This window comes from Anser brachyrhynchus (genome assembly GCF_964034855.1).
Source record: "Anser brachyrhynchus genome assembly, chromosome: Z".
Lineage (NCBI taxonomy): Eukaryota > Metazoa > Chordata > Aves > Anseriformes > Anatidae > Anser > Anser brachyrhynchus.
Genome location: NC_137697.1, coordinates 43,896,915 through 43,914,407, shown reverse-complemented (window position 1 = coordinate 43,914,407; position 17,493 = coordinate 43,896,915). Strand labels below are relative to the sequence as shown.

At 36.2% G+C, this 17,493-nt stretch overlaps 1 protein-coding gene across 1 annotated transcript in view; it reads left to right on the top strand.

Moving 5' to 3' along the window:
- The window catches only part of CHSY3 (chondroitin sulfate synthase 3), a 177,269-nt gene extending 160,246 nt beyond the window's left edge, over positions 1-17,023 (top strand). The window contains exon 3 of the mRNA XM_080575122.1: positions 12,854-17,023. Coding sequence (XP_080431248.1) covers positions 12,854-14,419 — 1,566 coding nt within the window. The 3' untranslated portion in view covers positions 14,420-17,023. The remainder of the gene's footprint in view (positions 1-12,853) is intronic.
- Positions 17,024-17,493: the final 470 nt, after the last annotated feature.

Below are 17,493 nucleotides of genomic sequence, written 5' to 3'. Positions count from 1 at the left end.
TGAGATCTTGGAGATCATCTGGCCCAGTCCCTTGCTCTTAAGGGTTCGGGGCTGAGGATCAAAGTTGCAGCAGGTTGCACTGGATTAAAAGTACTTGCAAACAAGTTCCAAAAGCTTATGTCTTTGCAGAAGATTAGTGCTTGAGGGTGACAGCGTGATGTGTTGGAATGCCTATAGCCATGAAAAAGCAGTTAATATTAATTAGCGATCAATAAATAGTTATGCAGGCTTAAAAGGATAACTTTTTTGTTATGTGACATATACAGAAATCTTCTAGTTACAGATTTTTTTATTTTTTTTATTTTTTTATTTTTAGGCATTCATGGAAAGTAAAGTACTCTTTCCAAATTACTGTGGACTTCAAGGTGCATAGATCTGTTCATTTTTGAACAGATGACACCAAGCTGAGTGGTGCAGTTGATACAATAGAAGGAAGGGATGCCATCGAAAGGGACCTGGAAAAGCTTGAGAATTGGGCCCATGTGAACCTAATGAGGTTCAACAAGTCCAAGTGCAAGGTGCTGCTCCTGGACCAGAGCAATCCCAGACATGAGTACAGACTGGTAGAAGAACTCAGTGAGAGCAGCCCTGCAGGGAAGGACTTGAGGATTCTGGTGGACAAAAAGCTTGCCATGAGCCAGCAGTGCGCACGTGCAGCCCAGAAGGCCAACTGCATCCTGGGCTGCATCAAGAGAGCCCAGGCACTGGTGAGGCACTGGAACAGGTTGCCCAGAGATGTGGATGCCCCATCCCTGGAAGTGTTCAAGACCAGCTTAGATGAGGCCCTGAGACACATGATCTAGTGGGTGGCATCCCTGCCTATGGTAGAGGGGCTTGGAAATAGATGATCTTTAAAGTCTCTTCCAACCCGATTTTTGCTCTGTCTTTTGTATCAAGATAAATCAGTCAGAAAATCAGGTAAACCTGGAGATAAACAGCAACTAAAAAGCTTGAAAACAATGGTTTTTGCTTTATTTTTAGCCTCAAATTATAGCCTCAAACGGTAATACTTATTAATGACTACTAAAACCCAATTGAGATGAGGAAAAACATTTAACAATTGATTACACCGCTGTATAATACCTCAGAGCATTTCCCTTTTATATGCTATAATAAATATATTGTGAATACTATACGTGAATAATTGATTTTATTTAGAACTCCTTATTTAGCCAGAAATGTGGCTAACTGGTGAGACAGAGAAGCATTTCTAACATAAAGCAATTTACCTTAGCAGTTAGATCTCAGGGTTTATAGTCCTGAAGCTGATTTTAATGTTTTTTTCAAATGAATGAGAAACGGTAGTGATTTTTTTCTCAATAATTTCTTCAACATTTAAACTGCTGAATTAGTTACTTCAAAAGAAAGGAGACTTAGGACTGAATCAATTAGGGAAGAACTTTTTAACTTTTGCAGAGCAACCTAAAATGTACAGTTTCTGTAGTGGACAACAGTCTAAAGTAAAACCATGAAGATTCTTCAGTTAGATTTATTCTCCCTCAGAATTCATAAATACTGGGCACCATGTATCAGAAGACACAGAATATTGCCAAATACTCTGTAATAAAACAGAGGATCCAAAAAATCAAGAGCTTTAAAAATCTAACTTGTCACGAAAATAATGGAATTGTTCATATTCTTTGTGTAACTAAACGCAATTTTTTCAGGAAGAATTCTTTCTGGGGTAATCCTGAAAAACGGGATATGTTGTTAGTCCCATGCAGTATTATCCATGTATCACAAAAATACCAAGTTTCCAGTTTGGGTATAATTTGTGATGTGAAATCAGCTTTTGTGCTAATAATGCACTTACAAGAATAATTACAGCGTTCAGATCTCTGATCAGATCCACAGATGAACAACTGCATGTTTTAGTGAAGTTTATCATTAAACAAATGTATTAGCTCATTTCACAAGACACATTGAAACAATTCAGAGAAGATAATCAGTCATCAAGTCACCGTTTCATCTTTTTTTCTGTAATCCAAAGGATAGAATTTGATATTTCTAACCAGATCTGTGACATTTAAAGTTTTTTTTGTTTGTTTGTGTTTCAGACTCAAAAGTCTTAGCGACTAGCAATTTAGAATATTTTAATGTTTTTGCCTGTGTATGGCCAAATCTCTCATTTACTCAGTGCTAGAAGGCACAATCAGGACAGTTCACCCCAGTTTGTCTAGAAAGAAATAAGTATTAGACAAGAGATTTTTATTACTTTTAATAACACAGTGAGAAACAGTTTAAGATCAGGAAGGAAAAATACTTAAACACTTTAAAATACATTTTTTATGTAATAGAGTTAAGTGTAACTCAAATTTATTTTAATAAATAACTCCACAGACACAATAAAACATTCATTATTTTTGCTAACAGGAAAGCATTCTTTACTTTATGGTTCAATAGTAGTTCTAACATGCTTTCAGGAAATTTCCTACTTAAGGTTAAGATGTTGACAAAGTAATTTACCTCTTTTGTTCCTTGAAGTTAAGGATTAAGCTTTTTTTTTTTTTTTTAAATTACATAATAGAAATGATAGAAATGCTTATGACTTATAGATAAAAACATTTTTAAATGCTCTGTTTAAGTTTTATATAGAAACCTTTGTAAAGTTTTTGTGACTTACACTGAAGATGTATTTTTATCTTTCCGTAAGTTTATTAATGCCTTTTTTCTTTAAATATAATATGAATTATGTCTAAAGCACCTGAAATAGCTAGCATTTTTTTTTGTAGAGAATAGTTGATTCAGATTAACAGTAGTGAGAAGACCAGCATAACGAAATTAATCATGCTATTTTAATCACAAAAGAACATGAATACAAATGTTGAAGGAGTTTGTGTTTATTGTGTCTAAAATGCTGAATGAAAGTTATGAAATGCTGAATGAAAGTTATAGCTTAAAAATTATGAAATATTGCTTATTAATCGACTCTGTTCCTGTCTCATACTGTATATCTAAAAGAGAAATCACTGAAATCTAGATCTTAGCATTTGGAAAGAAAATTGATTTTCCTTACCTTGATCACAGCAAATTATTTATGGGCTTAGCATGAGAGCATTGTACTGTACTGCTATTGATCCTAGGACAATCATCATTGCATTTACAGTCAGAAGATACAACTTGTATATATAAAGAACTGTATTTTCCAAGTCATTTATATAGATACTATTGTAGGATGCTACACAGTATCTCTGAGCTATAAGATATTAAAAGAACTGCTTGTTTTTAGGAAAACTCCAACCAAAAAGAATTGTTTGAGAATAAATATTAGCATTTATTCTGTCAGCAAGCTCCAACAAGGAAAAAATAATAAAAATAATTAACAAAAACCACCTTTGACACAGTCTTTCCACATCTGAAATTGTTTTAGAGCTCATTGACACACTGACAAGTAGAGAACAGCTGTCAGCTCTCCTTTCTCCCAGATGTGAAACAGTTTGCTTGGAAACCAAGGCAGCAATCTCTTCAACCTTCACACAGGGTGCCAGGTCTCAAATCTGTCCTTCCTGCAGGGAATAAAGTCAGAATCCCTGTTTCTGCAAGAGGTTCCCAGACAATCTATGTGAGGCATCAGGGATGAGCGAGGTGCAGGGTGGTCGTACCAGGAGCTGGGACAGTCTTTGCAGCATGGCAGGAACCTGGGTGAGATGCAGTTTGCACAGTGTGGCCCTGGGGGCTTGGGAGGGTTTCTCTCACACAAGGGCAGGTTGCCACTTCACCTAATGGGGAGGGAAACCCAAGAACATTTTGGAAATCATTTGGAAATATTTATCTTAACCACAGATGTGTTGCCTGAGGATGGCAGAACTGCAGGTGAGTTTTCCTGCTGGACTGCAAGCATATTCAGTCCGTGCTGAGAGGGGGTTTGTTTGGCTCCCAAGGCTGACCACACAGCCAGACTCAGTGCAGTTGCCAGTGTCTCATTGTGTAACTCCATGAAAGCATGGATATGCTGTCCTCTCCAGAGCTCTCCCAATGACTTATGGGGGAAGAACAACCACAAATCTGAAGATCACTGAATTACATTAACTGTAAGCTCCTGGGGGAAAATCAGTTATACCTTCCCTGTGTTTGCTTCTCCTTTTTCTTCCAGAATAGGGAGTGGAACATTTTCAGCATCATCAAAACACCTGAGCTAGCTGTTGTCTGCAAGGGTAAAGAGTGTGGTGGCACACATAACACAGCACTTTTAGCTTTCTCCTTTTTACACACAAATGGAAAGAAGATTGTCCATGAATCAGGGTTATTGCTCATTGTCATCGTTGTACTGTTACCAATTTGTTAATCCTTTGCCCCTTCCCTGTTACCCATATTGCTCCTGTTCTGAAAGCTGGTTGGAGCCTAAGGAGAGGGTTAGTGGCACTAGGCAGGCCAAACCCAAGAGAGTTGAAAGGGACAAGGCCTAGCTTCCTTGAACCTGTTGGCTTCTGAAATGCAACATTTTCCACAGCTGTTTCACTTAGGTAATTTAGAGGGTCATTTTAGACATTTTGCTATTTTCTTGCAGGTGTGCTGCAGTACTTGTATGTCAGTGCTGTTGGTTTATCATAGAATATTAAAATATCCTGAGTTGAAAGGCACCCACAAGGATCATCAAGTCCAGCTCCTGGCTCCGCATAGGACCACCCAAAAGTCAGACTGTATGTCCGAGAGCATTGTCCAAATGCTTCTTGAACTCTGGCAGCCTCAGTGCCATGACCACTGCCCTGGGGAGCCTGTCCCAATGCCCAACCACCCTCTCAGTGAAGAATCTTTTCCTAACATCCAGAAGTTCTTGTATTTAGCATTCTTTTTTAACATAGGCTTTTTCATTGTACAGGCTTGTAGGATTGGTGACCTATTCCTAATAACAGAAGAGTTGGTAAAATCATATAAAAGAACAGCATGACTTCATACATCCTTCTTGTATTGTCTCTCCTACTTTGAGGGAAAGCTTTCAGATCTGGAGTGGTTTTGTTTGTTTGTTTGTTTTGTTTTGTTTTGTTTTAATGTAAAGCTATGCCAAAAAAGAGATGTCAAGAAAAATCTGCTACTCGTAACAGAGCAGTACTGTTTCATGAGAGCTTTATCTCAGATTTCCTTGATATCGTTTGGCGTAAAGAGTGCTGAGCTTATTTCAGACCAATGGCTTGGCTCATGTGAGAAAGGAGATGTGGGTAAACACTCTGTAAAGGTTTGATGTTAAGCTTTATGATTTTATGATTTATTAATCTAAGGTGTGAGCAAACAGAAGAGTTACAAGTAACGCACAATTCTACTGATTACAAGAGTCAAAAAAACTGTTATTTTTAATTATGAATTTATTTTGTTATGAACATTACATATCATATCTAGCTTAACTGTAAATAAGAAGATAGACCACATTGTAGTGAGTGAGCAGTCCTAATGGTGAAACACTATTAATTGAACTCATGGTGTGTACTTGTAAATTTTCTGCTTACCAGCCCCTACACGCCAGAGCTGGAATTGATACATCAAGTTTTGTTCATTCTGGGGACAATGTCAGCAGGATGGCTGTTGATTCTGGTGCCTGAGTTATTTAATGTGTCTGTTAATGATGAGTGAAACAGAATATAGTGTTCAGTACTTTCTTCTGCTGCTTTATTGGCACAAACTTATTTCTCCAGGAAGAATTAGCAGATGTGCCTGTCACTATGCAGGAAGATATAACTGTTGTAAATATGGCATTTTATAATCACTCTTAGATTATAATTATAAGCCAGTTCTTCCTGTGTTGTACCCGGCTGCATCATATATTAAAGTGATGTGCATAGTATGAAGGTATTCAACCCCTTACAATAATGTGAATAGTAAACCATGAATCCTTGTTCTGTTTTTGTGGCAAAATATTCCACAAAGTTGTTACTCAGATGCATTATAAACTACAAATAAATGGGTTTGTTATAAAAATAAGGCTATTACAATTATTGTTTTAAGTTGTAAAGCTGGTTGTTAGATGTTACATTAAGTGGAAACATAAGAAACTGCTGTTGGCTAAGAACTGTGAATAGAGAAAGGATGCAAAGTACTTTCAGTGTAATATCTGTAAGAAGCTTGTCTGCTGCCAATTAATATGTAATTAATTCTTACTAAGAAACAAACACTATCATTAGGAGAAAATGAGTGGATCTCTCAAGTCATAGATTCCCCTTTTCAGAAGAAATCTGTTTTTTATAACCTGATGAAACTCAAAGTTATATATATTACCAGTATTGAAAATCTGATCTAAAACTTTTTCTTCTGACAGCTAAAAATTCCTTTGTAATTTCCTACCCAGGTAATCCAATGGCTAGTTTGCTCTAGTTAATCTCTCTCTTATTTTCTTAATATATTCAGAGACAGTGTGATCCTTATCCTTCATTTTCTGAAGTTAAAAAAGCCAAATAACATTACGTTCTTCTAATAGAACAGTTTGCAGTCCTGGCAAATCTCATTGGCATTGATTTGATCCCACACTTTTGATAAAGATGCAGGTTCAGATTTGTCTGTAATTGTCTGCTGTGTCTTTCAGAAATACACTGACCAATGAAACACAGAATCTCATTTTTCTTTTCGGTGGAGGAAACACTGATGTCTCATTCTCTGTTCAATTTTCCATCACCTTGTCTGCTAATATACTTACATTCTCTTTAATATATTTACGTTTTCTTTACTTGTCAGTTATTCCCAGTTTAAAAGGTCAACTTTCCTAATACGTTTAATCACCTACTTCCTATAATCATGGATGTATGGTTTTGTATGTTGGAATTTCTGAAACTACTGCTTCAAGTTCCCTGGCTCTTCTTGTTGGATGTCTCTTCCTCTTGTCTGATCATGATGCCTTCTCTTTTGTGTCATAAGCTGTGCTCCACATGTTGTGCCAGTGCACTAGTTACCCAGAAGGTTCTGTAAATAACTTTCCTCTAAACTAACAGTCCCCCATTTCAACACAACTAGTTGTTGCCACTCTGTTATCCAGTTCATATGCATTTTGTACTTTCAGTCTTAATCCTTATCTTGTTTAGGCTGACAGTTTTTCTCATAACACTACGCCATGAGACTTGCAGAAATCTGTTTCATGTCTGGAAGTTTATGATCACCCACTGGAAAGCTTAAAGTTGCGTTGTATTCCACAACATATTATTGAGAACATCCTACTGTGCCTGTAGCTGTATCTCAGCCTGCACCTGAACTGTCTTTTTGTTTGTTTTCACTTTCTCCTTGGTTCAGGTACTTACCTTGCTGGTGTTCAGCCAGACAGTATCACCCCAGGCTCAGATTTTATATACATTCCTCATATGGATGAAGTGTCTCTCGAAATCATCGGAAAATATTGAATAATTCTTTATATTTTGGAGACCTAAACTCTAAAAAGCAGGGTGAAGAAAAAACAGTAATAGTTCTTGGTCATATTTCTGAATTTTTTAAAAGCTAAGTTTAGATAAATTGGTGGACAGTTTAGTAGTATTATGGATTTAAGAATACCTGGAGTGGATGGAGGATTAAGTATCATGTCCTCACTGTTACGGAGAGACTGTTTTAAGTAATACTCAAAGAAAAAAAATCTGTTGATTTAAAAATGACCATTTGCATTCTATCTTTTAATGAATGATAGTTTTGCAATAATAAAAGTGTGTTGGTTTGGGCTTTTGTGTGTCTGTAGTAAGAACTTTCCTTTTCTATTACATCAGTGAATCAGTAAGACACTAAGATTGCAAAGAGTTCAGGGCTTGCAATGCAAATTACATTCTGCTTACGTATTATCTATTGTATTTCTCTCCCACAATAATAAAGCATCGCCTTTATTCTAATTTGGTTCTTATCTTTTCTCTTCTTCTTCTTTTTTTCTTTTTCTTTTGTTCCTGCTTGCAGTTCAGAGTTCCTTTGAGCATGATTAGGTTATCGGTGTTTCTTGCCAACTTCTAATTTCAGCTGGCATGAAAAGAGGCAAGCAGAAACCCTTGCCAATTCTTGTGTTAGTTGTGCTGTAAGAATTATTCTGAAGGCAGCAAACTCTTCAGGAAAGTCACAAAGTCATGCAGTGTGAAAAATTAAAACGCTGTGCATCCCTTTATTGAATTGAAAATAATTTCTCCCATTCACTACTTTCAGTAAAAAAGTAGTAAAAGTGATTCAGTAAAGTGATTGTATCATGTCAGGGGAAATGTTCCTTTGACCAAGTACGCTTTCTCTGCAGAAACCTGTAGAAGCGGGGACAGATATAAGAGAATAAAGGCATATTGTGATACAGCCTCAACCTCAGCACCACCAATCTGTAGTGTAGAGAAATTCGATCTTTGTGTTTAACATGTCAATATTGGAAGACTCCCATTAAGCTGTCCACTCAGATTTGAAATGCATGTAGAAGTTTTTCATCCACAGCTTGTTGTACCAGTAAATTCTGTGATTGAGCTATGTCAGTATTTGCATTTCTGTTTTTGAATCTTGAGAGCATTATTGCATGTGTCAGAGCTCTCAATGTGAGAGGAGACAGTGATTATTCCTATCCACTTCCCTTATGGTGCTATCTTGGGGATGGCCCTCTCTGGATTACTCTCTTCCACCCTAGTCATCTAATGGTACACGTGCATGATCATTTGATGACCTTGGTTAGTGCCTTTCTCTTCCTATGTTATTGATTTCCCTTGATGGGACACCAAGGTATTGACAAGGTACCTGTGTGTGGTGTTTGAGATTCAGGTGCACTATGGACTTACACAATGGTACAGTGATGTTTCTGATTCACTCTGGACTTGTCCAAATGATTGCATGTGTCCCATTTGCTTGTTCTTTCAGCACAACTGAACAGTGAGGTGACATTTGCATAGAATTGCCTATTGTATAACTTTCCAGAGCGCTAACAACTGGCACACAGTCTGTTATCATTCAGGTGTAATTAGGATTGCCTTCTTCACAAGTGCTGTACATTTTTCTACAGAGAATTTAATCTATTTTATTACCTAGACATTCAAAATCATGAGAACTTTTTTAGGCAGATTTATTTTTACCATGCTGAATGATTTTAGTTTAGATTATTATATCTTACTGCCTCCCAAGTCACCTCTTTTTCCAGGTCACTTATGACTGCACTGACCAGTTCATGCCATTGCACAAATCTGTCATTCAAGAAAGCTAACCATCTTCCCTTTTGCTTCCTAGGCTGAACCAGACTAAACAGACCTATTATTTAGAAATTTCAGAGAAAAGCATCACATTTAGCTGAATTTGAATTATAAGAAGACATTTTTCTCCTACAGAAAATAGTAATAAATAAATATTTTATGTGGCACCAAGATTTAAAAAAGGAAAAAAAAAAGTTGAGAAAAACAGCATTTTGATAATGCCAATGCAAATTTCAGATCTGAAATTCCATAAAAGTAAACCAGTTGTTTTAGAAAAAAAAAGAGAGAGAGAGAGAGAGAGAATTCCAACATAGAATATTTCCATCAAAAATTAAGTTTGTTTCCACTAGATTACTTGAAATCAGTCATTGTTCTGACTACTATACCAGAACTTTGCAAAGGGGAAAAAAAAAAAAAAAAAAAAAAGAAATTTGGAGTATTCTGTTAGCATATTGTTTCAAGAACTGAATTTCTCTTTTATTTGTTCTCTGTATTATAGTAGCGTTTGGGAATTAAGATGTGCAATGGGTGAACAGCAAATAAGAAAAATTCTTATCTTCAGGAAGAGTTTATAGTTTCAGTGTCATATATGTTCTGGACTGTTTTCTCATTATTGAGATGTATTAAAATTGTTCAGTAACAGCAGTGAAAATGAATTAGTACAGTTTTCTATATGTGTGAAAATATTATATTACTGAGTTGATGCAAACTTTTTTCATTGCTGCTGTTAATCTGTTGTTGATTATCAAAGGCTAAGTCATTAGTATAATGGAGTACATCTTCTCACTATGATTTCAGTGGAGCATATCTAATAAACTAAGGCATCTGAAATTGGAATGTAATAAAAATGCACTATTTATGTTAACAGAATATTCCTGTTGAATGAGTGCTGCTAATGAATCTGCTGTGAAGCCAAGCTTGTAATTAGTCAACGGTTATGGAAGAATTTGCACAATAAGATAGTGTTTAGATTTACAGTGGCAGTTTATCATCTGTTAAAAATCTTTGGGGTAAAATATATATATAATATATATATATACTTCTTTAAGTGAAACTTGCTGTTCAGATAAGCAGATAAGGTAAATTTGTAAAGGTGGTTATGGTTGTTTCAGTTTTACTCAAAAAACATTTTTATGGATGAAGAAGAGAAACTCAAGTGATTCTTTGCTTAAGAGGACTTAGGAAATAGAGGAGTGTCAGGAATTGTGGAGAAGGATGTTGATGCCATTCAGTAATTAAACAGCCTTCCCTTCTTTCTTTCATTTAAAAAGAAGTTATACATCTTCTTTCTCTTCTATAAGGGGATTGTAATGTGAAATTCTAAATGTGAAAATTACAGATTCAACTTCTTTTCTGGAAAATAACATAACCTTTCCAGTAGTTTTATGATTAATAAAACACTAGTACTTTTGGCATCCTAAGAAGACAGAAGATCTAGCTGTTGGGATTTGTGACTGAAAGGAAAATATAAAAGCACAGTCAACTTGCAGAACACACAGTAGACAGCTTTAAATAAATTGTGCAAGGAAGGGAGTGAAGCTTACAACTGGAGAGACGGAAATCTCACCTGACCATTTGATGTTTTCTCATGATTCAAAATGTAAATTGTAGAGGGAGAAGGGAAAATGATTATTACAAAAATAAGGCATCCTCACCCAGGCCATTCCCAAGCACTTTTCTCTGGGATTCAGTCATTCATCCTGTAATCTGCCTGTCCTGCCAATGTTGATCTCTCATCCATGAGGAAGCCGTATTTTGATTTCACCAGCACTACTGATGAAACCCTGCCCGGAGAGGTTTTGGGGTCTCCCTCCTTGGAGATCTTCAGAAGCTGTCTGGACATGATCCTGGGCAACCTGCTGTAGGTGACCATGCTTAACCAGAGGGGTTGTCCCTTCCAACCACAACCATTCTGGGATTATGGGACTTAGTACTGATAACGCTGGTGCCTGTTTCCTGTGGTAGCGAGGAAATCACCCAAACCATGTTGCTGGTTCGTCTCATCTCAAGTAAGAACCAAAATACCTCTTTCTCAAGATAAGACGTGGTCTGACATGTTTAGACAGGAGGTGTTCTATGAATTAGGAGTATTTGAGTCTTCTTTTGAGTCTTGTTTTCCACTGGTGCTCTCACTCTGGAATATCTGCTATGTTAAAAGTGAAGTTAAGATCACTGAAGATAGTTTGCAGAATTAGGAAGATTTTTTTTCTCCATGTTGTGACCATAGCCTCAAAAATGCTGAGCTGACTAGCAATGTTTCTTCAACCAGAGTCATTTAGCGCCTGGGTGGGGAGGGGGATTCTAGAAACTTTGTATTGAAACCCTGTGTTTCTCATGTGTATTCCTTGTACGTGGTAATGGACTTTTGAACAATTGTCATGGATCTTAGCTTGTTAAGAGTTATTTTACATTTGTTACCCTATGCTTATTATTACTTCTAGTAACAAGACTTCTGTTCTAGAAAAAAATGCAGTAAAATGGGCTACATGTTTCTAGTCTATGTTGTGTCATCAGATGCCACCTTTCTTGATTTCCTTAGTGTATAAAAGAAAAACTTCAATACAAATCTCAAATCTGATTATAGCTCAAGCTTACTACACCTCCTTGAACAATTTCTACCTAATTAACACATTTGCCTTATGTTTTAATTACAGACCAGTCTGTTTTCAGATAAAAAGAACAGCTTCTTCTTCTTTACCTACTATTCACTGAAAATTATTTTTTTTTTCCTATGGAGTTTGTAGGTATTAACTTCGCAAAGGCTTATGGGTCCATATTTATGAACTTAATGTGTTACTCCTCCATACTGCTCTCCTTTAAAGAATGAATATTCATAACATTAAATGTCTAATGAGCTATGTGCACTTTTAGGAAAGAGGCTGAGTCAGAAAAAGTTTTATGACTTGTTCATACTTCAGCTGTTAGCACAGAAGGGTATAAAGTCCAAGTATTCTAAATCTTAGACTTGTGCTTCAGCCATAAAAGGTCTTCTAAAAAGTTAAGAGATACATTACAATTAGTAATTTGACAGAAGTAGAATGACTTTTCTTGTCACAGAAATACATTGGAAATTACTTAGGATGAATTATACTAGCATGATCTGTGATATAGTTGACATACTACTAGATGTATCGCTGCCAGCACACATATTCCAATGATTAAATTTCAGTCCCTTAATTCTTTGTCCCCTTGTTGGTCCCCAACAGGAATAAATAAATAAATAAATAAAAATTGTGGTGGAATGAAGTCCGTTTGCTTAATGAATATTAAGTAGCACTATCCATTTGTGTATGGCTGTAGGAAGTGCAGGCAACTATGTGCTGCATAGATATAAATCCAAGATTTTCTTAAGGAAAAATTTTCAGTGATGCTAAAATTTTAGTAAGGATCTTTGCTAATCATATGTACCTGAAGACAGTGTTTCATGAACAGTCTGATTCAGCCTGCACACAGGAAATCGTAGACCTTTGCAGTACCTACAGACCTTTGCAGTTTGATTAAATAAAGATAATCCCACAATATCTGCCCTTCTGTTTAGTTAGAGGACAGTATTTACTTACTGCAGGCTGTGCTGAAACTGAGACTAAAATCAATCAAAACCAATAGTTGCTGTTAAATACATTAAAGTTTGTGCCTGAAAACATCTATGATCTATCAAAATTCCTAATGATAAACAGTATCAATGTGCTTCATTTTGTAGGTAGAAGCACTTCCACTTAATGTCTTTTTTTTTTTCCTGTCTTTTATTCTAGATGCAACAATTGTTTCATGAAAACTATGAACATAATCGAAAGGGTTACATTCAAGATCTTCACAACAGCAAGATTCACACAGCCATAACCCTTCATCCAAACAAAAGACCAGCCTACCAATACAGGCTGCACAATTATATACTGAGCCGCAAAATTTCTGAACTGCGCTATCGGACCATCCAGCTCCATAGGGAACGTGCCCTCATGAGCAAGCTCAGTAACAGTGAAATAAATAAGGAAGATCAGCAACTGGGAGTGTTACCATCTTTCAATCATTTCCAGCCACATGAAAGGGATGAAGTCATCGAGTGGGAATTCCTAACAGGAAAATTTCTTTACTCAATGGTGGAGAACCAGCCACCCCGGCAGAGCCTGAGCAGTGTCCTGCGGGCTGCACTGGATGATGCTGTGATGCAAGTCATGGAAATGATAAATGAGAACTCAAGATCTAGAGGAAGGCTGATTGATTTCAAGGAAATACAGTATGGCTACCGTAGGGTGGATCCTATGCATGGGGTGGAGTACATCCTGGATTTACTGCTTTTGTACAAAAGGCACAAAGGAAGGAAAGTTACAGTTCCAGTAAGACGTCATGCTTACCTTCAGCAATTGTTTAGCAAGCCTTTCTTCAGAGAAGCAGAAGAACTGGATGTAAGAAGCCTGCTGGAGGATACCAACACTGACACAAAATCTTTTTCTTTTCTTTCAAATTCTTTAAAGATTTTTTCCTCATCATTCCAAGGCACCAAAGACATTGGGGGACGCAGTGACAAGAAAATACATATTCTTGTCCCTCTTATAGGAAGATTTGACATTTTCTCGAGATTTATGGATAACTTTGAGAAGACTTGCTTGATTCCCAGGCAGAATGTAAAGTTGGCAATAATTCTCTTCAGTTCTGAGTCAGGCCAAGACTCCAGCAAACACATAGAACTGTTGAAAGAATATAGCATTAAGTATCCTACAGCAGATATGACTCTGATTCCTATGGCAGGAAAGTTTTCAAGAGGTTTAGGTCTTGAAATGGCCTCATCTCAATTTGACAATGGCACCTTGCTTCTGTTCTGTGATGTTGATCTGATATTCACACCAGACTTCCTCCAGCGATGCAGAGAGAACACTATTCAGGGAGAACAGGTTTACTACCCTATCATCTTCAGCCAATATGATCCAAAAGTAGTATATGGAGGCAATCCTCCAGCTGACAGTAGTTTTGTTTTCACAAAAAGAACTGGATTTTGGAGGGAGTATGGATTTGGAATAACCTGTATTTACAAAAGTGATCTACTTACTGCTGGTGGATTTGATACCTCAATTCAAGGCTGGGGACTTGAGGATGTAGACCTCTATACTAAAGTGATAACATCTGGCTTGAAGGCTTTTAGAAGTCAAGAAGTAGGAGTTGTTCATATTTTTCACCCAGTTCAGTGTGACCCCAATTTAGATCCAAAACAATATAAAATGTGCTTAGGGTCCAAAGCAAGTACTTTTGCTTCTACCATGCAGCTTGCTGAACTCTGGCTAGAGAAACATTTGGGTGTCAGGTACAATCGAACTCTCTCCTGACATCTCAACCCATTTGGCCTTTTAAGGGGAGTTTACCTCATTATTATTATTATTATTATTTTATTTTGCTGTTGTATTTTTAAACTCCCTCTTTGTTGTCTTCCAAAGACTGTTGACCTCAAACAAGATGAGTCTGCTGTTCACTGATGTTTCTTATACCTACTGAACTGGTTAGGTGAATTGTCAGTTTTCCTTTATTTGAAAGTCAGTCGAGTCATGGCAATCATACGATCCCGTGGAGCACATCCACCATGAGAGACTGCATCAGAAGAGTGTTCTCTTTTGGCTTTAGGATGCAGTATCATTTTTGTTGCATTTCTCAGACTTGATGTGATACAAATATTTTCTGGTGAAGGTACCACAAAAGTGCTTTATGCTTCTTCTGGGGATGGAACTCTGTTAGATAAACTTGAGTTTTATAATTTATATCAGGACTTATATGTATAAACACTACTTTTCTTCATCTTTAAAATTTTTAAAGTAAATGAATAACTATGATTGTAACTTTATTTTTAAAAAAAAAGAAAAAGAAAAACTGAGGAGTTACTTGCAAATGCAGCTGGTACTGGCTACCAAGGTCCTTAAATGTCTTATTAGAATAACAAACTCCTCATTGTTGTTCACTCTAAGTGTAAATGAACTTTATTTTCACAAGGAACAGAATCTAATCAAATCCTCATGTACACTTCAGGACATTTGTGAACCAATGTCCTTCATTTGCAGGCAAGAAACTATGACACAAGATGGTAATTTATGATAAAGTGCAGGCATACAGTATTATTTTTTTCAAACATATAGTATAAGTTGCCGTTTCTCTTTTTAGAATGAGTCTCTAATATATAATTTTCTTTTACATTCCCTTCTTGAAGCTGCAGTTGATACAGAGTGTTAGAAGTTAAAGCTGTATCTTTTTTTTTTTTTAATGTTTTCCGTGAATATTGGTACTCAGAAGCAATTTGTTGTTAAAATTAAAATAATTGTAGAATAATTATTTAAGTTTCAGAATTTACTATTGCTGGTCAAAATTCCTTGCCAATATATTTATATTAGTGGAGGTTGTAAGACTATGTTAAGATCTATCTCTCTGGACAGCCTGACGTTGTCATATTACTGATTTACACAGTAAAGTATTTAAAATGATACCAACATAAGAAATAATGAAAATAACTTTTTGTATTTTAGAGAAATGTTTATATGGGGATATATATTTATGTGTGTGTGAGTGTGTGTGTGTGTGCTTATGTCCCTATATATATATATGAATATAAAGAGAATAATTTCAAAAGGTGTTCTTTTCAGTTCAGGCAGTGATTTATTGCAATTATTTTTACCACATGCTTGTAACATTTCATATTACAATTTGGTTAGAGCTCAAAGTCATCCAAGAAACCATCAGCATTCAGCCAAACTTAAGTTAATACAGTGGGTACATCCAATAACCTCAGTACCCTGGATTTCAAATTGTATTTCAGAATGAACTGGGCAAAAGAATGTAAGCAATGACTGAAGTTTTCATATGCTAAATACTTTTTCAAGAGTAACTGACCTCCTCTGTGTTTCCTTTCAAACAACAACCAGGAGACTGGAATTTGCTAACATGTCTTTTTGTGTGAAGATATCCTGATAAATTTCCTAAGGCACCGGGAAGGTGCATAGGTCAGTTAATATCTCTTATCTGTGGGTAGCTGTTTTGGATTTGCTATGTAAGGAAAAAGGCATCCCCGAAAGGGAATAAGTAAACTCTGAGTCAAAGGGCTGGCTGTAGCCTTTTTGTATTCTTTAAACAAGGTCATCCCCATTGCCTTGGAAAAGGTAGTAATTGTGTTAGATGAGAACAGATTCATGCTCTTCTGCCCTCCCCAAGGAGTGCTCCTGGCTTATTATTCTCCTGGAGGCTCTTTCCTTCCTAGCCCAGTATTGTTAGCTCAAACATCTGGGAAAAATAAAATTTAGTATTAATTGTGAAGGAATTCTTGTGAATTTCTCTTTCAGCTTGAATGAGTGCAAAGCTTTTGCTATGTTCAGCTAGATAGCCAAGAACAAGGAAACGTGTTTTATTTGATTAATCTCAACTAACTGACGCAACCCAGATTGCAAATATCTGAAAATGAATAACCATTGATAAAAGTTTGTGATGATTTCATAAACATGAATGAAAATAATTATTTACAAACAAGTTTAAGGAGATAATTATCTGCTGAGGTATAATCCAGTGCTTATTTCATTTTTTAACTTAGTGGACAGAAAGTATTTGCTCAGCTCAAAGTAATATAGTAGACTAGAACAAGAAATGGAACCAATCATTCAATGGGGATCAAGATGTATACAGAGGGCTTGCAGGATCAGGTCCTAAATGATATAAGCAAAATGCTAGTATTTACCAGTATGAATATTTATTTAGTGTCTGACTGGTTCATTTGTTTATATGATGAATTACTTTGTTAAAAACCTGATTATAAATGTTTATTATGAAATATTGCATTGTCTTTTGAAATAACTATCCTGAGATAACTTGAGAACTTGTGTTAGTTTGTTTAAGGCATAATATGCCTTCTATGGAGATCACATTAAAAAAAAAAAAGAAAAAAAAAAAGAAGCACAAAAGTGTTAAAGTAATGTTATGGATATATAGATTAAGATGGGAATGTCTTTGCTATTCAACTGTTTGCTTTTGTCTAGTCTGAATCATAATCTTGATTGTAAAATGAAATTTCTATATGTATGATGTCCCTTTGTAAATGCGTGATTAATGGATTCACAAAAAAAAGAGCATAATGAGCAATTCTTCCAAAAACTCCTCACTCTGGAAATAGGTTTCCTGGTTTCATTGCTATGAAGCAGCTTGCAAACTGCTTGCGCTTTGGCTTTAGACACTGCTGTTCTTAAAACAATCTCAGAAATACAGAGAATCACAGAAATACTGACACCAGCCCCATACTGACATGATTTTCAGCTCACAGTACTTAATTTAACAGAGCATTTATATCTTCCAGATGAACGAAAGACATCAGGTTGGGCTTCCTAAGAGTTGCTGAATATATCCTGCAGCAGAGTGTACTTGCTCTCAAGCTGGG